The sequence below is a fragment of the Staurois parvus genome, unplaced genomic scaffold, assembly GCF_062004578.1.
Source record: "Staurois parvus isolate SC_StPar_1 unplaced genomic scaffold, SC_StPar_1.0 ptg000155l, whole genome shotgun sequence".
Lineage (NCBI taxonomy): Eukaryota > Metazoa > Chordata > Amphibia > Anura > Ranidae > Staurois > Staurois parvus.
Genome location: NW_028317951.1, coordinates 12,504,556 through 12,530,227, shown reverse-complemented (window position 1 = coordinate 12,530,227; position 25,672 = coordinate 12,504,556). Strand labels below are relative to the sequence as shown.

Genomic DNA, 25,672 nt, shown 5'->3' with positions numbered 1-25,672 from the left:
TTTGTGCTATGCTTTACCATGTAAGGACTCTGCTTTATATTGCTCTGCATAGAGCTGACAGGGGAGAGACCTGTGTTGTTTACATACAGACCTCTCCCCCGTCAGTGATACTCGGCGAATCACCGGCCAGGACCCTGCGATCGACAGCTGAAGCCGCCAATGGTGGTGCAGGTAAGGCGTCTGCGTGCCCCCTACCCAGAAATACAAAGTCACGTATATATACGTGATTTTGCGCAGCCCTGTAGTAGTAGGTCTGCTATGGGGTGGTCGGGAAAAGGTTTAGCAGTTACCTTGGCTTATTCCTATGTTATTCATAAGCAGTTTTCCTTGATGCGAGGTAGAGCACAATCAAAAGTGAGTGGGCATTTGTAAGAGTGTATTTATAACAATTCTAATAAATATTGAACGTTTTACACAATGGCGGCTTTTCTTGTCTTCACTATGGTACCTCCGAAATATGTACAGTATATAGATGCTAGGAGGAGAGAGATGTATTTTACAGCCCATTTATAAATAAAAAGGTCATGGTTTAGAGCCTGCAATGCCTGACTGAGTTCTCTCTGCTTAGCAAAAAAATGCTTCTTCCCTTGAAAAAGCCAGCGCTGCCAGCAAAACCTAGGGGAAGCGATACAAACCAAACTAGACTGCAATCTAAAGTTTAACTTCTGCATGGTGCTTGTGGAGCCCAGGGTTTGATAATAAAGAAACCTTTTGTCTAAAGGTGACTGTGGAATGGATGGAAATGGGAATTGATCATACCACCTTATAACTATAATGAAGCACAGAACCTTTAGAGAGGAGGTGCTGTTCCCAGGGAACCCATATCACAAGTACAAAGGGACACATTTTTTTTAGTCCCAGCAACAGCTGGAAGCTGGCACAGTAGCAGGCAATCACCTCTTTCCCTCTAAGTGTAATATTCCCTGTACTGGAGCAAGGAGGGGAATCTAAATGGAAGAGACAAGTAAATGTGAGTAAAGACAGACCAATCCCTAACAACTTATATGGCATAAATACTAAGTTTGCTTTTGAACAAAAATTATATTTATTCCACCTAGAATAACCTATGAACCCCTACTGTTTTTAGGAGGACTAAGGAGGATCTAGTGCATTATATACATGTAAATTCATTTTAAGATGTCTTGGAATACATATGGCAGCAGTGAGTTACAAATAAAAATATATGCACTTTGGGGTAAAAAAATAGCTTGAGAACCCTAATTGGGATGTCTTGGAATACATATGGCAGCAGTGAGTTACATATAAAAAATATATGCATGTTGGGGTAAACAAATAGCTGGAGAACCCTAATTGGGATGTCTTGGAATACATATGGCAGCAGTGAGTTACATATAAAAATATATGCATGTTGGGGTAAAAAAAATAGCTGGAGAACCCTAATCATTTTTAATATGTTTATGTAGAAAAAGTCCATTGTAAGAAGACCCAGGAATTTGGATGCATACATTTATGTTTGGATTGTGTTACCCCTATGTATAGCCACACAAATTAATAGATGAGTAGTACAATGTATAGCTGGATATGGATCAGGTTCTCACTACTTCACTCAGGTGTTAAAAATCTATTAATTCTTACAGTGGAGAATAAAAGATGATACAGAAGGAAACAAGAAATATTGCATATGAATATTTTATGTAGCAATGTAGTACCAGATCTCACCAGTAGGTCATGATGCAGCCGTGAACTGTAATTGCAGATCACTGGTATGGAAGACGTACAAGTCCTGCTGGTAGAGAGTGTCACTCTATATCAGTACACAACGGGTCCATTACAGTAAAGATATTTCTACCAATGCATACATCCCTTTGAGATCCTTACTGTCTATGTGCCCTGTGTTTGCCCTATGAGACCGCCACAGCATAGTTGCACCGAGACCTATTTTGGTTGCAGTCATTTTTCCAGAACAAAGGAATGTGGTACCTTTTGCAGTCCTTATTCGTAGAGATTGCAGGTGAATTTCTCTATTTTATAGTGTAGTGTAGCAAACAGATTTCAAAAGTGTTTGTACTCTAATGTGTTTCCTCAAATCCCTAGCTAGAACACAAAATCCACATCTACAGTAACAATACAGCATCAGCTTGATATTTCTGTAGTTCAATTCATGTCTTATGTGCTGGAAAATGCCTGACCTAAAAACCGCAGATGCTGCTTTTATTGCAGCTTTAATTTTACTAGTTATTATGATTTAGCCCTGTGCCATAATCTAGTAATATACTTTTCTCTCCAAAATATAATACACATACTGTGGGAATACAGCAGTCTCCGTGTAGCACTGCAACATGCATTTTTCATAAGTGTCCTCTTTTAAAGTGAAGGTCTACTAACCTATGCAAATGATGCGATCCTGAGATTATAGCAGAAAAGTAAACTGGTGACAGAGAAACGTAATTCATTTTTAGATCACTTAGAATTTACATTATGCAGCATTTTAAAGCAAAATGCTGCCTTTCAGAAGCAATACAGCGAATTATGGGAAAAAATACTCTCACCGCAATATGTTACTGTGCAACAAGTGATTATGATTGCATTTGGAAATTTTACAATTAGACCCCAATGTATAGCACTGATGTCCATTTGGTATAAAATTATCCATAATGCCAATTTTATTATACACATTTAATGTCACATTATTTCAAGGCCATTCTGAACTAGATGTAATGGAATTGCATAGCTCAAAATGATAACATTGTATTTTTACATTGTGGAGTGCAATTAGTGGTTATTAAGGGATAATGCTGCACCCAAGGCCAGCCAGCACAAAATAGATTTAGCTGTACAATAAAGGAATGTAATTCTGAGGTCTTTTAAATGGCACTTGTCTTCAAGAAATGATTTCAATCTATTGCCAAACTCATTTAAAAGTGCTCATATAAGAAATATCCCCAAATAAGCCAACTTCTAAAGTTTAATTTAATTAGATGGAACATTCAGTTTTAAAAAAGCAGATTTTAAGCTCATTTCTATCAGCTGTTCAGGTCTCTGTGCACTTTTGAAAAAGACACTTAATCCTGTAACAGTAGACTGTCTTTCAGTTATTCTCCGAATGGACAACAGACACACAAGCTGCAATAGTTTGTCTGTAACTCTTACCTTTCTGACATGACTTCATGTGGTCAGTCCCCTGACTGTGAGTCTGGAAATGTAGCATTCATTTGTGGAGGGTCTTTGTCTTCACCTTTGCAGATCCCCAGCTGCCGGCATTGTGCAGTTTCTGTGGAATATTTAGGATGGCTCCATGGATCTAGTTTCTTCAGGAACACTATCCGTTACCTAGTAACACGCCGTCACTTCCGCTGCCCAGGTTTCCATATGACACCCTTTTTGAAGAGCTCCTCTTTTCGATACAATGTCATCAATTGGCTACTTTATTTCTGTTGAAATTAAAGATGCTTGTAAATGGTGAAACATAACAAGGCAAGATAAAAAAACTCTCTTAAATGTGATAAAGTAAAACACTGACCTATTATTATTATTATACAGGATTTATATAGCGCCAACAGTTTGCGCAGCGCTTTACAATATAAGGGAGACAGTACAATTACAATATATTTCAGTACAGAAGGAATATGAGGGCTCTGCTCGTGGAGCTTACAATCTAAAGGATAAAATTGAATTTGAAAAAATCTAGAATAAAAGGGAGCATTTTGGAAGAAAAACAACTATTGCCATTGCTCTTGATTCCTCCACATTGTAACATAGAGTTTCTGCATCCCACACACCACTTCTAAACAAGATCATGTCATTGCCACAGTATGGTCGTTATCTTATGTTATTTTGTCGACTTTGGCTACACAGAAAAAGTTTGTTAGCATAATTGTGCAACTAATTAATTGTCCATGGTCAATCACTTTGCTTTCTGTACCATTGCTATACAAGCTTTCCAAACAAAGACAATTCTGTTTAGGAGAATATAGAAATGAAATGGATTGCTATCTTGCGGTGGCAAGCCTTACAATGACATAATAAAGTGATGAATGTCTATCTACTCTATCGCCCCTTTCACGCGGACTTTCCATTTTTCATCCATCCATTGATGGATGAAAAATGGACATCAACGCATCTCTATGGAAAAATGGATGTAAATGGATCATCCATTTACATGTGCATCTGTCAACATCCGTTTGTTTTTAAACAAATCAAAGCCCTATTTTTTGTTCCATTAAAAAAACAGAACGGATGAAAAACGTATGTAACCGGTCAAATGGTCCCATTTTGTGTCCAATTTTGCATTGGCAGTGGATGTAAAAAACTGATGTAAAAACTGATGTAAACTGAATCCATTTTTTCTTTTAAAAAAAATGATTGAACAGATGAAACAAACAGAACACCAATGTGAAACAACCCTATGGTAGGTTTTCTACATGTATATAACATACATGTATGTAACATGTCTTTGTCTCTGCCTGCCTGCCTATCTAGCTATCTATCTAGATTCCTGTATGTTTCACCATCTTCTTTCATTCTGTATCCCTACCTGATAATTATCTCTTGACTAAAGGATTTGTCAACTTCAGTGCCTATACCAACCCTTAAAATAATAACATGGGCTGCGTGACATTGGTTTAATTGGCCACAGCAGTCATTTTAATTTACAATTTCAACAATGCAAATAACAAGGGGTCTTTGGGTGTCCTTAAAGGCACAAATTATAACTGTCGTATGTCCTCACCCACTCCCCAGTCGGCTCGAAGAAGTTACATTGCATCAAACACCTCTAATGGTCCATCAGATTCCCCCTGCTGTCTGACCCTGCTGTGGGCTCCCCTGGCCCCACTTTGTCCCCCCACAGCGCTGCCAGCTACCCTCCTCTCCTGCCGGCTGCTGCAGGGGATGTGTCAGGATGGAGAGTGGGGAAGGGGCTGGTAAATATGTCATTTATCGGCTCCTTTCTTTTCTGAATGAGCAGAGTTAATGATCCATACCAATCACTGACTGGGTTCATCCATGAGTGAAGCACAGTAAACTTTGTTTACTATGCTTTAGTTTGTACATGAACAGGAGCATAGTCATTCATCTACAGTGCAGCTGAGGCTACAGAGAAAGGGACTGGGGAATCTCTATCCTCAGTGCTTCTCTCTGTCTCAAAATTGAGATTACAGGGGTCTGTTTAGACTCCTAATATTTTACCAAAGCCCCCAACAGGGCTGCTATCAAAATCAGGTTAAATATTTAATAATAAAAAAACTACTGACACCATCCACTGCTCTACTGAAATTGTCCACTGGCCTACTGAAACTGTTCACTGCCAACCCCCCACCCCCAAACAAAAGCATTATGGAAAAAATGCAATAAATGAATAAATGATCAAAAATAAAATATTAAAAATTAATAATAAAATTAAATTGTAAAAAAAAAATTAAAAACGACTGACACCTTCCACTGCTCTACTGACACCATCCACTGCCCCCCCCCCCCCCCCACTCCAAAAAAAAGCATTGTGAAATTTTTTTTTTAATAATTTTAAAAAATAAAGGCTCATTCACGTTTTTATCTTGGGTTTAGTTAGTGTTTACACCTAAATACCTAAGCAGTACTATTAAGATTAGTAAAACCAACCTGCAGACACACTATAGCATTTGATATTGTGTGGTACATGGTCCCAATCCATAGGTTCAAAGAGAAGTGTGGGATATGAAAAAGCACACATTCATACTGACCTAGGTGGATGCAGCATTGATCCAATGCCACATCTCTCACCCGCCGACTCCGACGAGTAAAGACCTATGATCACTCATGTTTGTCATTGGCTCTCTGCTCTGCCCTCCAATGGGTGGGGTGGGGAAGTTCCTCAGGTCGCAACTTCTAGTTCTGGTATGTCATGTACGGTGTCGCATATGCAGTGTTTGGAATGCAAGCCAGCTGCCAAAGTGAGCAGAACATCTGCAATGTTCATTTGCACACACATGCTGTACAGACAGGGCCAGTGATTCCACTAGGCAGCCGCCTAGGGCACACTGCCACCTAGGGGTGCCTGGATGCAGCATAGGCCAGCACTCTCTCTGTGTGGGACTCCACCATGTCATGAATGATCTTTCAGCTGAGGAGAAAAGTGGCAGAGGGGAAGAAGAAAGGATAGAGGAAGATGTTGGGTGTCCGGGGCCAGTGTAGCAGCTGAAGTGCCACTCCTTCCAGTGTTCCTCTCAGTCTCAGTCCCTTACTGCAATCCGGCTGGCGGCTGCTGATCACTGTGGAGTTCCAGCCCTTCTCTTCCCATTCATCAGTGAAGGCGTAGCTGTGGCTGCAGAAGAAGGTAATGTCTGATTCTGATGTCTCGTGTGTCTGAGTGTGACCCGGCCAGCCATTCATCACATGTGCAATGTGTCAGTGAGTGATGACTTCATCATGATCCCACAGCCTGCTCTTCTAGTGCTTGCTGGGCCTGCTGATCTGTGTTGGTGGTGGTGTGTTGTGCCAGATCTGTCACTGTGTGGGATCGCTCAGTTTAGGTCTGTGTGTGTGTGTGTGTGTGTGGGCTGTCTGCTGTCACAGCATTTTATCTCCTTCCAATGCCTGGGGAATTCCAGCGTAGGATCAGAGTGTGGATCCATCATCCTCCACTCACTGCTACTGTCACCCTGCCACTGCCAGACACAGATACAGTCTGTTTGTGACATTGATTTGGTCTTTAATATTGGTGTTAGTGGCATTTTATGGCACTTATTTTTGCACATTAAAGGAAATTTAGCAGTTTCATGTTTTGTTGATTTAATGTTTTCTACTGTTTTTTTAAAATGTTTTATTTTATTTATTTTTTGGGGGGGAAGGGGGCGCAAGTAGCTGGTCTTGCCGAGGGTGCAAAACAGTCTAGCACTGGCCCTGGGTACAGATATGGAGATCAGTATGGGAGACATTGGAGTTTAATTCTTTGGAGCCTGGACTGTTGGTGGATTGATAATTAGCAACTACAGTAACCAAATGGAGTGCTATTTGACATTTATTTAGGTATAGAGGTCATATTGGTCTAGTGAGTGTATTATTTATCTGTGGCTCACAGGGAGATATATTGTTGTGCTTGCACAGTGGTGGATTGGAAGAGCACACCGAGTGTAATAAGATATACTGTATTTAATCACTAAACGTTTGAATTGGATCTCTATGGACACTGTTTACACATGTTAAGCACTGTTATGGATTTTTAACCACTTGCCCTCCAGAGGATTTACCCCCCTTCCTGACAAGGCCATTTTTTGCGATATGGCACTGCATTATTTTAACTGACAATTGTTTGGTCATGCAACACTACACCCAAATGAAATTTATCTCCTTTTTTTCCAAAAATACAGCTTTCTTTCTGTGGTGTTTGGTCGCCTTTGTGGTTTTTCTTTTTTTTGTGCTATAAACAAAAAAAGACTGACAATTTTTTTAAAAAGACAACAATATTTTTTACTTTTTGCTATAAAAAAAATTGAGATTTCATCATAAATTTAGGCCAAAATGCATTCTGCTACATGTCTTTGCTAAAAAAAATCCCAACACATGTAAATTAATTGGTTTACGTGAAAGTTATAGCATCTACAAATGGCGGTATGTATATATATATATATATATTGGAATTTAATATAAAAAAGGCTTATACTAGTAATGGCGGCGTAGCGGGACTGCGGCGGGCATTCTGACACTGGGGGGGGGGGGGACTGACTAACTATCACTGACATCCCAATGACACTAATACAGTGATCAGTGCTAATAAAAAGCACTGACACTGTACTAATGACACTGGCCAGGAAGTGGTTAACATGTGGGACAATCAAAGGGTCAACTGCGTGCTTTGTTGTGTTTTACATTATGTGCTGTGTGCGTTTTTCTAGGGAGACAAGCTGCTTTGTATTGCAGAGCATTACAAAGCAGCCTGTTTGTGCTGAAAGGGGAGAGATCTGTGTTGTTTACACACACACCTCTCCCCTCTCATTATTCCTCGGCTATCACTGGGTGCCAGCAGGGAATCTCCTGCCTGTGATCGACAGCTGTAGCCGCCAATGGCGGTGCGGGTAGGGCGGCGAGCTCGCTCTCCCTATCCGGAAATACAAAATCATATATATATATATATATATATATATATATATATATATATATATGATTTTGCGCAGCCCTGCTGCCCTGTAGCAACAGTTCTACTATAGGGCGGTGGAGAAGCAGTTAATATATGTATAAGTATTTCTGCTTAATTTGCAGGCGTAGTACCTCTCTTTTGCTGTTCTGCCCCTCCAACACTGGAGCACCAGACTGTAGAGGGGTGGGAGTGGCTGGCTCAGACTGTCAGCACCACACTGGGAGGCTGAGAAAGTTGCCAGTCAAGCATCTAGGTGGATCCCGACATTAAAGTCAGCATCTCTCCATAACCTGGACCAGCTGAGTGATGTCAGCCAACAGCAGGCTTTAGCCCAGTGTCTGCTGAATATGGGTTACAGGAATGCAGAATGGAGTGCACTCCTGTGATCCCCAGGAGCTTTGGCCCTACTTCTCCTTTAAAAACGTTGTTTTAGCCCCAAGTCTATCAACCCCAAAACAAGCAAGGTAAGACTCTTGAAAAATGATTAACTGGAAAAATTCTATGATGGCATAGTACTATTGCAGAATAACATTACAGCATATGCCAGTCTTTTTATTGTATCATTTGCAAAGAAAGAAATTTTTTAGTTAATTATGGTAAACATTTATTGATGTGCAAATGAATGAGAAGACAGGGTCATGAATTACCTACAGCCAGTGAAATATAGATGAAAGATCAGGAATATATTATTGGACACATGTGATGTTTGCATTTGTCAATTCAAAAACCAATTAAGTTCAAATAACTGTGATAAAGGACACTGAGCTGTCATTCATGCCTGTAGAATGACATTCAGCTGTTTGCTGATACCCTGCGGCTCCAAGTCCACCAAGGAGAAAACTGTTGAATTGCTTTATTTTGGTAACTACTTGAACGTCAACCTATAGCTGAATGCACAGGGACAAATATCCTGTACACTATGTTATCAGTTACAGTACATTCCTTGCAGACAGGCTGTAGGATATGTAGCTTGTTGACACATAACTCATCCCCTTAGGATATGCCAAAGGTTTTAAGCCAGAGAAGAATATAGCTTTTTAGTAGAAAATAGAAAGTGATGAAAAGGAATCTATGTCTAAACACTTTCTGCAATATGAATTCTGGAAAAAGAATAATTACCATATGCAATCAGCAAAATCTGTACAGAGCGTAAGGCTTACCTTTACAATGTATTGCTATAGGTATCATCACAATAAATGCTAATAAGTCTGTTTGATGGTTCCAATCATGCACAGCTGAGTCCTGTGGAAAGAGTATATAGCTTTAGCATAATTACCAAACGTGAAATGCCACTCAAGTGTTCATCTCCTGCTTATGTTGAGCATTAAAGCCTGCATGCAAATGTGTATTTGATTTTATACTAAAGTGGGTGTCAGATAATAGAAAACTAGTGCGGTGTAGAAACTGAGCACACTACAGTTAAAATATCTCCAATTATATATATAACAACAACGTGTATACTCCAGGTGGCGGGTTTGTCCTCCTTTGCACAGCCTGTGACCCTGTATTTATACTAATGTTTGCTGTAAAACGGTGATTCCTGCTGGAGATTATTCATGTTTTCCCCACTTATTTCCTTAGGCTTTAGTCACAATGTAAAGGTGGGAATACACAATTAGAAGATCGACCGATCGGTCATCCAACGACCGAGAGGCGTTTCCTTCATTGGTCAAAATCGTGGCCCACATTAACCAATCTAAAAAAGTTGTTCGTCGGGCAATAGGTAGTCTTGACGTCCTCTGTACAAGTGGAAGTGATGCAGTGTGCATGTGACCTTGTAGCCAAGCCCTTCCGGCCAGAACGAGCGATATGTACAACAATTAACAGCAATGAGTATAACATAGTTTATTACATAACCTATATACATAAATAGGGATACATAAAAATAAAATATGCAGCATTTTGGACCGTCATACCAACGCATAGAAAATCGGTCTTTCGTATGCGAAACAACATTTTTCACTGTAGTTCAACCAGATTTTTTAATTCACAATATCGTTATCGGTTAAAACATCCTGCTCATCAACAAAGAGAAAATCGTTTGATCGTGGTTCCATAAAATTTTTCGTACTATTTTCTTATCGTGTGTACGGGGCATAAGTGACACTTTCACCCCCTTGCCCAGGCCAATTTTCAGCTTTCAGTGCTGTTGCATTATGAATAACAATTGCAACAATGTACCCAAATGAAATTTTTATCATTTTTTTTTCACACAAATAAAGCTCTGGTAGTTAATCACCACTGGGTTTTTTATTTTTTGCTAAATAAATGAAAAAAGACTGAAAATTTTGAGGGGAAAAATCCATTTTTCTTCATTTCTGTTATAACATGTTGCAAATGAATAATTGTTCTTCATAAATTTAGGCCAAATTGTATTCTGCTACGTTTCTTTGGTGAAAATAATGCAGATTAATGTTTATTATTTAGTCTGTTGTTTATTGTTTAGTCTAGGAAAGTTATAGCGTCCACAAACTATGGTATGTATCTGCTGATCAATCCTGATTTCTAATTTCTTGAGGCCTGAAAATATCAGGACAGTACATATATCCCCCAAAATACCCCTTTTTGGAAATTAGAGAGTCCGAGGCATTTAGTAAGAGGCAAGTTTTTTGAAGTTGTAATTTTTTTTGTCATAATTTTTTGGAAATTGAAGAAATTAAAGAAAAACATTTTTTCACAATTTTTTTAACATACTGTAATGCTGCACTGTATACCAGTTCAGTACAGCATCATATAACTGGTGTGGTGACAGTGCGGAAAAAAAATAATATTAATATTTTTTTTTTTTTTTTTAACAATGTGTGTGTTTTTTTTTTAACAAACTGTGACCAGAGCAATGCAATGTTACCATAGTAACATTGTACTACTCTGGGGAAGTGATCAGGATTTGTTTTTACACATTATGATTACTTATAGCAGTGAAGTTCATCGCTAAAAGCAAGCATTTTACTGAATTAAATTGATTCGTTCAGTAAGTATTGTGATTAACTGTGATTGGCCACAGCTAATCACATGGCACAGATGGGCAGTGATTGGCCCTGTCTGACCATGTGATCATTGTGACCAATCACAGCTAACAATACAATTGTGTACAATGAATGGCATGAAAGGAAGCCATTCATTGTTTACATTTATAAGGTGATCTGCTGTGATTGGTCACAGCAATCACATGGTACCTGCAGAGGGTTGGTACAGTGATCTGTCATTGGCTGTGTCCAGTGCAAGGTGTGTTCCAAGAGGATTTCATAAGATGTCCACCAGGAACAAGAAAAGTCCCTCCCAACTGTCCTATTTCAATAGGTCAGACGGACAGTGGTTAAACTTGTGCTTTTATATTTTGATGTATTGCCAGGGATTTTAATGAGCTGTATGTACAGTGTATGTTTCAAATCTCAGATATTGCTACATGCATGATAACAATACCTTGAGAAAGGTTCCTCAGTTTTTCTTCCTACAGTTCTTACCTCAGAAAGTTTGAAAGTCACATTTTAGTGGGAAATAACATTATTAAATGTCGGCAAATGTATTTATTCGTTTTGTGGTTTTTTAATTTTTCAGTGTAATGGACCTTCAAATACAAAACACAAAAGGATTGATTTATTTAAAAAAAAGGGTGTTCATTCTTCAAATGAAGGTGTGCTTTGCAAGTGAATTTTCCTCTGAGCTTAGTAAATGCAGGGAGGCTCCATTTACTTCAATCATCCAATCGTGCAAATTTGTTTTTATATCATTTCCTTGCACATGATTGGGTATTTTTTGCATCGTAAAACATCACATTCACTAACCTATAGGGAAAATTCTCTTGCATAGTGCAATTTCCCTTGTAAATTAAACTGCCTATTTGCCTTTAATAAATCAACCACATACCTTTTGTCAGTGGTAGCTAAGAGTTAGTAAATATCTTCCTACTACATACATCTCAAATATATAAGCCAAAGTTGTCAGAGAGGATGCCCTTCGTGTCTAATAGGGCAGGCTATGCCAATACATACAAAGGAAATGAGATGGACTTTTTGCAAACCTTTGTGATGAATTGTATTGTAACTGTGCTCTTTGTGTTTCTGCAAATTGTTAGCACTATTTAAATCCTATTTAATAGTAATAATTGTGGGGCAGGTTGGGAAGTGGGGCCATCTACTCCAGATGAAATATATTTTAACAATATGGAAGGATTCACTAGGATGCAAACCAATGGGTATGTACAGATAGCCTAATGTTCTGAGTGCAATGAAGCTATTTTAGTAAAGGCAATGGGACACAAAAATAACATGTAAGGAGGTTTAAAAGATAGGAAAGGGAAAAAACAGAGACTGACCTAGAGGCCTGAGTTGAATCAAGCTAAACAGGCACAGGACCATAGCATGAAGAAGGAAAAAAAAAACATAGAAACAAAAATGACAGAGAAAGAAAATGGATAGGAATTGAAAAGGCGCAGATAGGGGATTCATTTCAACAGAAAAGACTGAAAATGATTTTACTCTCCATCCCTTCAGTGGTTGTAAATTTCAGACATGCAATATGAACAAAGCATATCCCTATGTAGTGTATACTTGTCTCAGTTAAGAGCACCAAGTGTCATTTCTGTCTGCTGCTTCATTCTTCTGCTATCAGCATGAATCACTTCTGACAGGTTTTCCTGACACCAAGAGAAAAACGGAGACAGTGGAGGGATCTCCAGCAGATTGACAGCCTCCACTCTGTTCCTGTTAGCTGTGTGGAGGGGGGGGGGGTGTGTCTCTGCCCTCCAATCAGCTATCAGAGCTCTCCTCACTGAGTTCTACAAAGTGTAACTTCAGCTCCCCACCCCCTTCCTTTCTAAACTCTCAGACAAGCTTTATAAATTCAGCAATTTGAACAGATGCAGAGAAGAGATGGCTGCAGACAGAATGGTACAACTTATGTAGGAGGATTTGTTTCACCTCTGTATCACCTGCGGCTAATCACTTTACTAGGTATATACTTACAACCACTTTAAGTCACATTAATCAAAGCTAAGTGTACAGTATATTGTGTAATGTACTTACCCAACACATACTACTAGTTCAGTCTTTGTGAAACTATGTCTATGCCTAGGCACATTGGAAATTGTAGTCTCCAATGACTGTAAAGAATCTTTAAAAATACAACAATTTTTCCCATGGGCATTGGAATTGATGAAAATGTCAGAGTGGGCCAAAAGCTGTTCTGTTGCCTTGGGCCTTGTGAAAGTAAAGTCTTATGTTTCCCACACCTTTGAAGAGGAAATATTGGATGAAAAATACTGCTTTTGGAGCTAGTGTCTGATAATCTGATCGTTAGTACACAGCTTTTGAGAGCTGATCATGACAGTTCATGCAAAAATATCTGAAGGGTCAAACACAAAACTTTTTCTTATACAATAACAGAACAAACTATTAATCAGTACAGGATTCGTCTGTAAAAGATTGAGTGGCCAAAAATGTGCATGCTTGGAAATGAAAGAATTCATTACAATGCAATACATTACATCACTTCCGAAGTTGTATTTTGTCTTTTAACAATTTTTTGTAATTTTAGGAACCTATTCCTTTTCAATATGAGACTAGTATGCAAAAAAACCCGGAAGATCGTTTGTCCTATGTTTTCATTGTGTATTCATTAGTCTTGTTAAGAACCAACACTCCCAAAAGTGTTGTTGCCTTGGTCCCGTACTGTGTTCAGTGCTTCCTCCCACTGTCCTCTACATTACTACAGGACACAGTTGTGATAAGGTAAAGAGATCAACTCTTTCAGACCTTTCCATTTCTTAGCACTTGGTTCCTACTTGACTTCTTCCCGACTGCCCTATAGCAGAAATACTGCTATAGGGCGGCATGGGTGCGCAAAATCACGTATACAGGGAAGGAAATAAGTATTTGATCCCCTGCTGATTTTAAATGTTTGCCCATTCATGCAAATCAGTGCATAATTTGTTAGACATGCATTTCTTTTGAATTTTTTGTTGCTATTCTGTCTCTCAGTGTCACAATATACCTACCATTCGATTTTTAGACTGATCATCTCTTTGTGAGTGGGCAAAGATTCAAAATCAGCAGGGGATCAAATACTTATTTCCTTCACTGTATGTGTGTGATTTTGCATCACTGGGTAGGGGGCGTGCGCGCCCTACCCGTGCCACCATTCACGGCCGCAGGTGTCAATCACTGGGTCCCGGCTGGTGATTACCCGCTGGTGCCCAGTGATTACCGAGGATCTCCAAAGGGGAGGAGGACTGTTTTGTTTACTAACAGTCCTTCTCCCTGTCAGCTCGGGCACATTGCTTTGGATGGCTGTGCACAGTATAGCCATCCAAAGCAGTGTGCTTACAGTGAAGCACACAGACACCGCCCTACAGTAAAACACACCCAGCACACAGTTAACCCTTTGATTGCCCCTCATGTTAACCCCTTTCTGCCCAGTGCCATTAGTACAGTGTCAGGAAAAGGGAAGGGATATAATACACAGGGTGCCAACATCCCTAAAGAATACAAGGGGGGGCAGTCCTCTTTTGGACGGGTTTTTAACGGCACAATTCTCTTATATAATAAATTTGAACAGTTCAATAAAGATTTTTTAAAACAATATGCAGTTTTATTTTTACAATCTTAAAAAACAAAAATAATCATAAAGCTACAATACATATTGCGGCGGTGTCATCAAAGATGGTATTGAAAATCTAGTCATGGATCATGCCTAATTTGTACTTGACGCGTTTCGAGATCAACAGAAATCTCTTTCTCAGAAGTGCTCAAGAAGGTACGACGCCTATAACAAACATACATACATATATCAATATACATCACACAATTTAATTAGTATAAACAATATGATAATTTACGATATGTTTAGACACTTACATGATTCCATGTGAGGTAAAAGCCACCAAAAATGTAAGAACTAATTTTATATGAACACAGCCAAGGACTTCTCATATATCTCAGGCAAAAATGATAGAACAAAAAAATAAAGAAAAACTGAAACCAGTAAAGGATAAATGCCACCCAAACGCCTCTTGAAGGGGCCCCGCCCAATTGCAACAAGATTACCTGTTGGCTGATGCTGATAGGGCAGTGCTGCAATATGAATAATGAAAAACAATAGTATTAATATCATTTCGATATCATCATCCCTAAGGGAAATTTAAATTGAGAGCTAAACGCACTTACTATGAGTGCGAAGTGATGACAAAAAGAAATTTACGTGAGAAAATATTGATGGCCTGATAATAATGAGGACTGGGATGTAAAGAACAACCCGCTATGAGGCAATGTACCTAAAGAAAAAACATGTGTAACAAACATTATAATGATAAAAAAAACCACCCATGTGTTCTTTAAGCCTCAACTCTAATGTTGCAGCTTTTGCTAAATTAACAAGCCAGGAAATTATTCATCTGAAAATATGTCCTCCTCAGGGCAACCTATCTCCACAAGAAATATAAGCGTTGCGAGATTTGGCTGCTAACATGACATTACCATAAAGCCAGCCAACAAAAGAGGTAATGCTGTGATTATGGACAACAAACAATATAGAAATATATCTTATAAAATTCTTCAAAATAAAGAGTGGTATAGCCTGATTTCTATTACAGTAATTCACAAATTCCAAGACGAATTTGATCAATTTCTCGATTTGGCTTATCTTAATGGCGTTCTTACCAAAGCCAATGGGAATTTGTGAGAACAGGTTTTCTCCGTACCCCTACATTTTATTCTCTACCAAAAGTACATAAGGACCCCATTACGCCCCCAGGGAGACCTATAATTTCCGGCAATGGTTCATTGACTGAAAATCTTAGTAAATTGATAGATGACCATTTGAGACCGTATATCATTAGCTTACTTACCTATGTGAAGGATACAATCCATTTACTTAAAATTATTGACGGACTTCAAGTTCCTCCTTCAGCTTTTTTGGTAGCTCTGGATATTGAGGCATTATACAGCTCTATACCACACTCCAAGGGCTTAGCATGTATTCGACATATTCTTTCCCAAAAAGCTATGGACAACTGCGTTTTACTGAGTTCATTGTGCAATCACTTGAATTCATTTTAAATCATAACATTTTTTCTTTTGACAGTTCCCATTTCCTCCAGGTGCAGGGGGTGGCCATGGGCATTTGCTGTGCCCCTTCCTATGCTAACCTGTACCTGGGGGAGTGGGAATGTAATTTGATGGACACTCCTGAGTTGGCTCCTTTTATTAATTTAATTATAATATGGTCTAGATATATTGACGATGTGTTCATGATTTGGGAGGGTTCTATTACTCAATTAAGAGAATTCATGCAAAAAATTAGTGTCAACAATTTTAATTTGAAGTTCACGATCTCATCTGACTTCAAAACAATTCCATTTTTGGATATTCAAATTTATAAAAACGAAGATGGGACCCTGAGAAGTGATCTCTACAGCAAATCAACCGCTGGCAATACCATCCTACATGCTAGTAGTTTTCATCCTACTTCTTTAGTTAATTCCATTCCCTATGGTCAATACCTGCGCATCAGACGCAATTGCTCTAATGATATTTCTTATAAAAAAGAAGCAGACAAATTAAGACAACGCCTCCTTATACAAGGATATTCCTCTACATGTTTGAAAAAAGCTTATAAGAAAGTATACAACAAATCCAGAGATTCTCTTCTGTACCAAACAAAAAACAAAAAAGAGGATCACCAAGTATGAATAATAACAAAATTCTCCAACCAACATATGCAATTTAAAAAAATTGTTCAAAAATATTGGCATCTGCTAACAATTGATTCCATTGTCAATAAATTTGTACCAGATACTCCAAGTTTTGTTTTTAGATGAGCCAACTCAGTAAGAGATCACTTAGAACAAAGTGAATATCAACCACAAAAGAATTGAGATCCTTGTAAATTTCCAGGTAATTTTACCTGTGGTGGCTGTAATTATTGTCAATTTATGAACACCAAAAAAACTATTATACTACCGAATGGAGAGAAATTTATTCCCAAACACTTTGGCAATTGTAAAACTAAAGGGGTAGTTTATCTACTCACATGTGATTGCAATTGCTTCTATGTAGGCAAAACAAAATTGGAGCTCTGGTGTCAAATGTATCGCCATACCTCCAGCATGAAGTCCAACAATATAGAGGTACCCTTAGGACGTCACATAGTGGGCATTCCTGGAGGTGTATTTCCCAAAGTTCATTTCCTTATTCTGGATAGGATCCATCCGGTGATTGGAACAAAACCTTGCTCCAATGTGAGCTCAGATGGATCTACAAATTAAATGCCACTTCCTTTCCAAGATTAAATGAAACAATGTCCTTTAAGCCATTCTTGGAGGGTTTCGTATTAGGTGGGTGCGGAAAAGATTTTTAAAATTTCCTTTCCCCTTTTTTTTTCTTAAGAGGACTCTCCCCCCCACAGTATTGGTGTCACTGGGTATGTCATTGACACCAATTCAGTTCCCCCTAGTGTCAGAATGTCTGCCGCAGTCCCGCTGTATGTTGCTGATCTCCACCATTACTAGTAAAAATTAAAATTGTGATTTTTATTTTTTTATTTTTTACTGGACATGTTTAATAGCAAAAAAGTCAAAAATATTATTTTTTTTCTCAAAATTGTCGGTCTTTTTTTTTTCTTTTTATAGTGCAAAAAATTAAAACCATACAGGCGATCAAATACCACCAAAAGAAAGCTCAATTTGTTTTGTTTTTTTACAGGAAAGAAGGTTTCTTGCAATTTCATTATCAAGACAGGTCCACTTTACTATCTTTAACATTTTTTAATTTACTCTTTTTTGCACCTCAGGACCATTTATAGTACATTGGTAGTTAGAAAGACTGCCTGCCACTATGGTAGAATTCAGAACATAAGAAAATGTTAAGCCAGTCACCTATGCAGACATTGTGTGGGCTGATCAGAGCTTCCTTCCATTTGCTTACACTAGACAAGTAGACTTCATTCACAAGAATTCTGATTCATACTCTAAAATAGATGACAGTAAAGACAGTGTAGTATTTGTATTTTTGCTGCAACAATGATGAAAACAATGCTATTTTCAATTGGCAGAAAAGTAAACCAAAACAGCAAAGGAAAATGATATGAAACCTCCGAAAAGACTAATTAATCTAGAAATGCTAGAGACTATTGGTTGTTTTTTATGTGCCATTAAACAAGCCAGACAGTTCAGCCATGCAGAATGACCCAGCTTACTTACCAACATGCATCTATCTTGGAGATTTATTCCTGTGCTTGACTGACATCTCCAAACAGTTACAAGCTAAAGTTTATTTAGTAGTTTTGTGCAAATAGCATAAAATCTTATAAAACAGATGTCTAATTACTTACAATGGATTGCAGCAAATGTGCGTTTCTTGGTCACCAGGTTATCTTTGTTATCCACTTAAGCTCTGGAAGATTTTACCCCTTTCATGATCGGGGCTTTTTTTGCTATTACTTTAAAGCCAAGTGCACATGATCAGAAAATCGTACAAAAAAAAGACGATCATATGATAATCTGTTAGTTCACAGCTTTCGTCCAAAATTGATCAAAGGGACAAGCACAAAAATGTTTCTCGTACGATACCAGATAGTATGGTATTCATTTAATCAGTACAGTTTTCGTCCAAAAATACAATACATTACATCACATCTGAATTTTAATGTTGTACAAGAATTTTCGTAACTTTAGTAACTTCTTCACTTTCATTATGAGACTAGCATGCAAAAATGGATGATCATTCTTTCAATATTCTCTGGAGTAGGGTGCCACCAGTAGAAGAGCTGGTCTAGTAAGACCGCTTGGTAATAGGATTTTAGATGCGGAAGACCGGCTCCCCCTCTGGAGGGCGGGCGGATCAGGAGATTTGTAGTACACCTTGGGCGTTTGGAAAGCCATATAAAGTTATTCAGAATTTTCTGAAGTGATGAAAAGAAGGAGGATGGTATAGGAATGGGCAGCACACGAAATATATATAATATTTTAGGTAATATGCACATTTTGACAGTTGCTATTCTGCCTAGCATAGATAGAGAAGCCGTACGTAGGCTTCTAAGCTCCTGTGGAACTGTATCTAGTAGCGGTTTAAAGTTAGCCGCGTAGAGTTGGTTAGTGTTGGCAGACAGTTTAATCCCCAGGTAGGGGATAGTATGTTTTTCCCATTTAAAAGAGAATCGTTTGGTAAGCAGGTTTTGGAGTGGAGCAGGGGTGTACAGGTTTAAGATAGACGACTTGGGTTCGTTGAGTTTGTAGTATGAAACGTCTGCGTATTTTTGTAAGTGGGTGCGTATCGAGGTAAGTGATTTATAGGGGTTTGTGATCATTAGAATAATGTCGTCCGCAAATAGACTGATTTTGTGTTCATGTTTAATAAATTTGATTCCTGAGAAACCGGGGTCATTCCTGAGATTGGATGCCAGTGGTTCAATGAGTAAAGCAAAAATTATGGGAGAAAGAGGGCATCCCTGCCTAGTACCATTGGAGATTTGGAACGGTTGCGAGAGCGTGCCGTTGGTAAGAACTCTAGCGGAGGGTTTGGAATATAGGGATAAAATTGCAGACAACATCCAATCCGTAATTCCAAATTTTTGGAGGGTAAGCGTCATGAATTGCCAATGAATGCGGTCAAATGCTTTTTCTGCGTCAAGTGATAGGAGGAGAGAGGGTTGATTATCAGTTTCAAGGTGGTGTAATAGTGATATGATTCGTCGAGTCGCTTCAGGGGCCTGTCTGCCTGGTATGAATCCTACTTGGTCAGGATGGATTAGGGTGGGAAGGTATGGAAGCAGTCGTTGAGCTATTATCTTGGCATATATTTTTAGATCCGTGTTAAGCAGAGAAATTGGTCTATAGTTTTGAACTAATTGGGAATCTTTACCTGGTTTCGGGATCGTAGTAATTATTGATTGTAGCATATCTGAAGGAAATTCTCCTTCAGAGGCAACAAAATTATAAAGAGCCGAGAGGTGTGGTTTTAGGTGGGGTGCAAACGTCTTATAGTATTCATTGGTAAAGCCGTCATTACCTGGTGATTTATTCAAGGGGAGCTTGTTTATGGTTTTCTCAATCTCAGTAGGCGAAATCAGGACAGATAGGGAAGCTAATTGGGAAGGCGTGAGAGAAGGAAGATTGGTATGTTGTAGAAAATTTTCAATCGTCTGGGTTGTTGGTTGGGTCGTGTTTGGATCGTCTTTTATGTTGTATAGGGCTTGATAGTAACACGCGAACGCATTAGCTATGTCTTGTGGGTTGGTCAGTGGGGTATGTGAGGTTGGATGCTGAATCGTGTGAATTTTGTTTTTGAGCCGTTTTTGTTTGATGACTTTGGAAAGAAGAGAGTTTGATTTATTCCCTAGCGCATAAAATTGGGATTTGGTTTTTTGTAGGTTCATGTCATAAGTGTGAAGTAGGATAGTGCGTAGTGCATTCCTATCTTGGTTTAAGGCTGCGGTCGTAGAGGGGTTCGGATTTTGTTTGTTAATGTCTTCGTTTTTGCGTATAGAAATGAGGAGTTGGTCAATTTGTTGTGAGCGTTGTTTTTTGATGCGAGAATTTAGTTGGATGAGAATACCTCTCATATAAGCTTTATATGTTAACCAAAGCGTGGCAATAGAGATATCTGGGGTGCTGTTAGTTTCAAAGAAGAGGTGATGAGCATCCAGTACAAATTTTTGGTTTTCCGGGAGTTTCAAAAGGGTAGGATTCAGTCTCCAAATAGGTGGGATCGCTGACCGTTGGGTATCGTCTAAGGATATGCTGATCGGAGCATGGTCGGACCATGTTATAGTACCAATGTTGGATGATGATACGTGTTGTAAGGTCCATTTATCAGTGGCAAACATGTCGATTCTTGAATATGAGAGATGTGGGGGTGAGAAATAGGTGTAGTCTCTCTCCGAGCCATGATGGCATCTCCAGATGTCATATAGGTCATGGTCATGTAGTAGGTGATTGAGGTCAAGGTTGGTGGGTTTCTTGGTAGAAGAAGAGTCTAGAAGTGGATTACTAAGAGCATTAAAGTCTCCGCCGATAATAAGTCTACCTCGTTTATTTCGGGAAAGGAGGTTGAAGAGCTTGCGATGAAATCTTATTTGTTTGTTATTTGGTCCATAAATGTTCACCAAGGTGTAAGTAATCTCGTTAATTTCGCATATCAAAATGAAGTATCGCCCCTGCGGGTCTATTATGGTGGAGGTAGATTGGAAAGAGAGAGCGTCATTAACAGCAATAATAACTCCATTCTTCTTTTTGATATTATTTGCCATAAATTGTTGAGAGAAGCGGGGAAGATATAGTTTAGGGGTCTTGTCCGTGGCGAAGTGGGATTCCTGTATAAAAAGTATGTCTGCTTGAGATCTCCGGATTTCTCTTGATAGCATCGACCTTTTAAATGGGGAGTTGAGGCCTCATACGTTAAGAAATGTAATAGTAATCATTGATATATGGATTCACGAAGTATATATACAGTTGGAGTGTTCTTTGGCCGTATTCAGGGTCAGGATATCTAGATCTAGTATCCGAGAGGTATAGCTGATGGTGCCATGGGGAGGGGTAGTTGGGAAGGGAAGGGACAACAGTAAAAAAACTCTTGCGTATAATGCAAGGAACCAAAGTAGCTAGGAACGCTACTGCAAAAAAGGGGGAGTCAGAGAGGTTTTGACCTCCAGAAGGGTCAAACCTATAGAAACTTGTAAAGATGAGATTCATTGGATACAGGCCGATCGCCAGGAAAAGGAGTGTTCAATAGAAGCCTCCAGGGAAAAAATTTAAACATGTATATTGCGGCTTATGCCGCTAGGCCCATCAGGTCGCTTCCATGTTTTGAACTGAGCCAGGGTTATTCTTCTGTGAATCTGCAGGCAATATGCCCCAGGTCTTAAGAAAATCCAAGCCAGCCTCCAAATTTTTAATGGTATATACCTTTCCTTGGTGTCGTACTATTAGTTTTGTTGGAAAGCCCCATTGGTAGGCGATATTGTGGTTTCTGAGTGCTTTGGTAATTGATATGAGTTTCTTTCTATTAGAAAGTGTAGCCTTGGATAGATCAGCATAGAGACGCAAATTCGCATGAGAGGGTGGAAGTGGAGGTGGATTTCTAGTGGCCATCATAATTCTCTCTTTAATATGGTAGAAATGTAAGCGGACAAGCACATCCCTAGAGATGGATGCTGACAGGAATGGAGGTTTAGGAAGTTGATGTGCACGGTCAATCGTGGCCTCAACTTCAGAGAGTGTTGGGATTAAAAGCTTGAGGAAGTGTTGCAGATACGGCAATAACGCGTCATTAGGCACGGTTTCTGGAATCCCTCTGAATTTGATATTATTGCGGCGTGATCTGTCCTCCATGTCAGCTAATTTTAAGTTGATTTGTTCTATGTCCGATAGGTGATCTGTATGAGCATCAATCAGGTCATTATGCGCCTCTATGATGTCTGCTATATTGGTCTCAATGTGGCGGATTCTGCGTTCCTGTCTTTGTACCAAAGCAGTAATTTGGGTCAATGGCGCAGATATATCATTATGCAAGGTCTGGCGCAGTGAGGTTAGCATGTTTTTCATGCAGATTTCGGTCAGTGGTTGGTCAGACGCTGGAAATGCATCTATATCAGGCAGGGATGTATGTGGTGGCTGAGGTGGAAAATTTAGGGCCCTGTGGGTGTCATCAGAGTCACTCTCTAGCCGCGGGCGTGATTTTGCTGGGCTACATGTCGTGGGTGACAGTGGGGGTGACAACTCACCAGGGTCCCCCGGGTAAAGCTGGTGTTGAAGCCTGGGATCCACACTCTGGGACCTGTAGTCCTCCTCCTGCTCATTGTTGCCTCCCCGCATGTTTGAATGGTGGCCGCCATCTTGGATTCCCGGCATGACGGCCGGGAAAAAGTTTGTCAGCTTCCCTGGCTGCCCCGGACTCTTTTTCCTCCGGGGCATGTCTAGTGGGCTGCGGGCACACTCCGATCGCTGCCGTGTGCTGTCAGAATTCCCTGGGGTCTGAGTGAGCCGCTTCAGTGCTGGCGGGTGGACGGAGCGGGAGCTATCTCGCGTCCATCGTCGAGCCGGCCGCGCATGCGCCCCTCTCTTTCAATATTCTCAATGCATGTACAGGGCTTAGCCAGTATGGTCATGCAAAACTGTACCTAAATTAAATTTGTATCATTTTTATTTTTTATTATATATACAAAAAAAGTATGAAAATTTTGAAACAAAACCTATATTTTTTACTTTTTGCTATAAAACATATCCAATAGAATATTTTAAAAAATCATATTTCTTTGTAAATGTAGGCCAAAATGTATTCTGCTACATATCTTTGGTAAAAAAAATCCCAATAAGTATATATTAATTGGTTTGTGTGAAAGTTATAGTGTGTACAAACGATGGTATATATACTGGAATTTGTATTTATCTTATACTGGTAATGGCGGTGATCAGTGACTTAGTGGGACTGTAGTGTGGTGTTGTGAGCAGTCTGACATTGACACTGGGTGGGAACTGACTTACTGACACTGACATCTACAGGGACACTAATACAGTGATCACTGATAATACTATACACTGTCACTGTACTAATGACACTGGCTGGGAAGGGGTTAACATCAATGGGCAATCGAAGGGTTAACTGTGTGCCTAACAAGTGTAATGTGTGCTGCTTTTACTAAGAGATGTAACTGCCTTCCTCAATATAAATTATTTATTTTCATCCTTTGATGCATCGCAGTACTGCTGATCTTCTGCGGCCACTTTGTAATTTCTTATATACATGTATACACTCCCGTGATGGCTGCAGGGCAATTTTCAGGGTGAATTTCTAGATGGGGACAACAGTGAAACATGTCTGTGCAATGTAAAGGCCAATTGTGGTCTTGGTTGGAAGCCTGTGTGACAACAGGGTTATAAGGCACGAGAATAATTGAAAGAGAAGGCAAGAGCATTGTCACTCTTCATGGCATGAATGACGAACATAATAGCCACTAGGTAGACCAATTTGCAGGAGAGATCATCCAAAAAGAGATCCTTGATGGGTTCAAAGGGTAGCTTCTTCAGGGCAGACAAAACCAAATTAAGATGCCAAAAAAGCAAAAAGTGCTATAATGGGGGCCAATTCCAAAAAACTCCTTGAAAAAAGAAAATTAAGCTTTTGGGACAAAATGGACAAGGTAAAAACCTGTCCCTTAGGAGTACTTAAAAATTATCGCCAGGTTTCATTTATCTTTAAATAGTTTGCCCCAAGCTTGTCCAGATGAGCATTTTACTTCAATAGTTGCAGCAGCTGAGAGCGCTGTACAAACTGTATGTAGCCTCAGCTACATACAGTGCTGTGTTCCAGCAGTGGGTTGAGATCTTCCCATCCTCCTCCCTGAACAAAACTGAGGTGGGCTGAGTGCGGTTTATCCATTAAGAGGGAGCTTTGTATTCTATGAATAAATACAAAACTTCCTCTGATTGGCTGAGGCAAAGAAGTGGGCTAATGATGTCACAAACTCCACCTCAGTCAATCAAAAGTAGCTTTGTATTCATTCATAGAATACAAAGTTTACTCTGAATAGCGGAATGCCACTCAGCCCAATTCGATTACATCTAGGAGCACAGAGCTATATACTGTACGTAGCTGGACTACATACATTTTATACAGCTATCCCAACCACTGTAATTGTTACTGAAGTAAATAGTTCATTTGGACCAACTAGGTCCAAACAAACTATTTAAAGTTGAAGGAAACCTGGAGATGAGCTTTAAGCAAATTTCTGGATGGTAGGAAGATGTGAGGCACCAAGAACAGGGATCAAACTGCCTTCACCCAAGCAAAGAAGGATTTTCCATCATAGTATAGTACATATTTCCTAAAGTGGCTTCTCTGTCCTCAAGCAATGAGTCAAATGCCCCTGAAAACCTGGGTCTCAACAGTCATGCTGCTAAAGCTAGTGACTGAGAAGCGGGATGGAACAGGGGGCTCTGAGAAGGAGATCTGTCCTGTTTGTAAGAAAGGTTTAAATATGTCTGTGTTCCAGTTTCTCCTGGGTCAAATTGGTGCAATGAAAATCACCAATTTCTGCTCTTGCTCTGTTTTGCTGAGCTGTCAGTTGAGGCAGAATTCTCACTGGAAGAAAAGCATATACACACTTGAATGGAGTCCAGGGAATTATCAGAGCATCCAATGACCGTGCTAGAAGATACTTGGTTCTGACTAAAAACAGACTCTAAACTTAGAGTCCAGCATGTCCACATCCAGGGCCGTCTTTAACACAGGGCAAAAAGGGCAGCTGCACTGGGCCCAGTCATTGATATGGGGCTCAAAGCAGCTGCCCCTTGAGCCCGCATATTGGGGTCCCATGACCATACTGCAGAGTGCACCAGGTACAAGGGAGGCAGCGGCGGCACTGTATTCCCCGGCCAGCAGGGAGGGGGTGGGGCCAAGAACTCCACTGATGTTATGACCCAGCCCCATGCAACCTGAATTCTTGGAGGCTCGAAACTGAGATAGGAGTGGGAGCTCTGAGAGCCCCACCCCAGACCTCTGAGAGCCCTGCGCCTGGACCTCTGAAGGCCCTGTGTCCGGACCTCTAAAAGCCCAGCGCTCAGACTTCTGAGATCCCACCCCTGGAACTCTGAGAGCCCTGCACCCAGAC

The 25,672-nt window shown here is 39.7% G+C and overlaps 1 protein-coding gene across 1 annotated transcript in view; it reads right to left on the bottom strand.

The window, feature by feature from the left end:
• LOC149463285 (acidic leucine-rich nuclear phosphoprotein 32-related protein-like) overlaps positions 1 to 3,267 on the bottom strand; it is a 41,441-nt gene extending 38,174 nt beyond the window's left edge. Inside the window, exon 1 of the mRNA XM_089675675.1 lies at positions 3,112 to 3,267. Coding sequence (XP_089531801.1) covers positions 3,112 to 3,122 — 11 coding nt within the window. The 5' untranslated portion in view covers positions 3,123 to 3,267. The remainder of the gene's footprint in view (positions 1 to 3,111) is intronic.
• Positions 3,268 to 25,672: the final 22,405 nt, after the last annotated feature.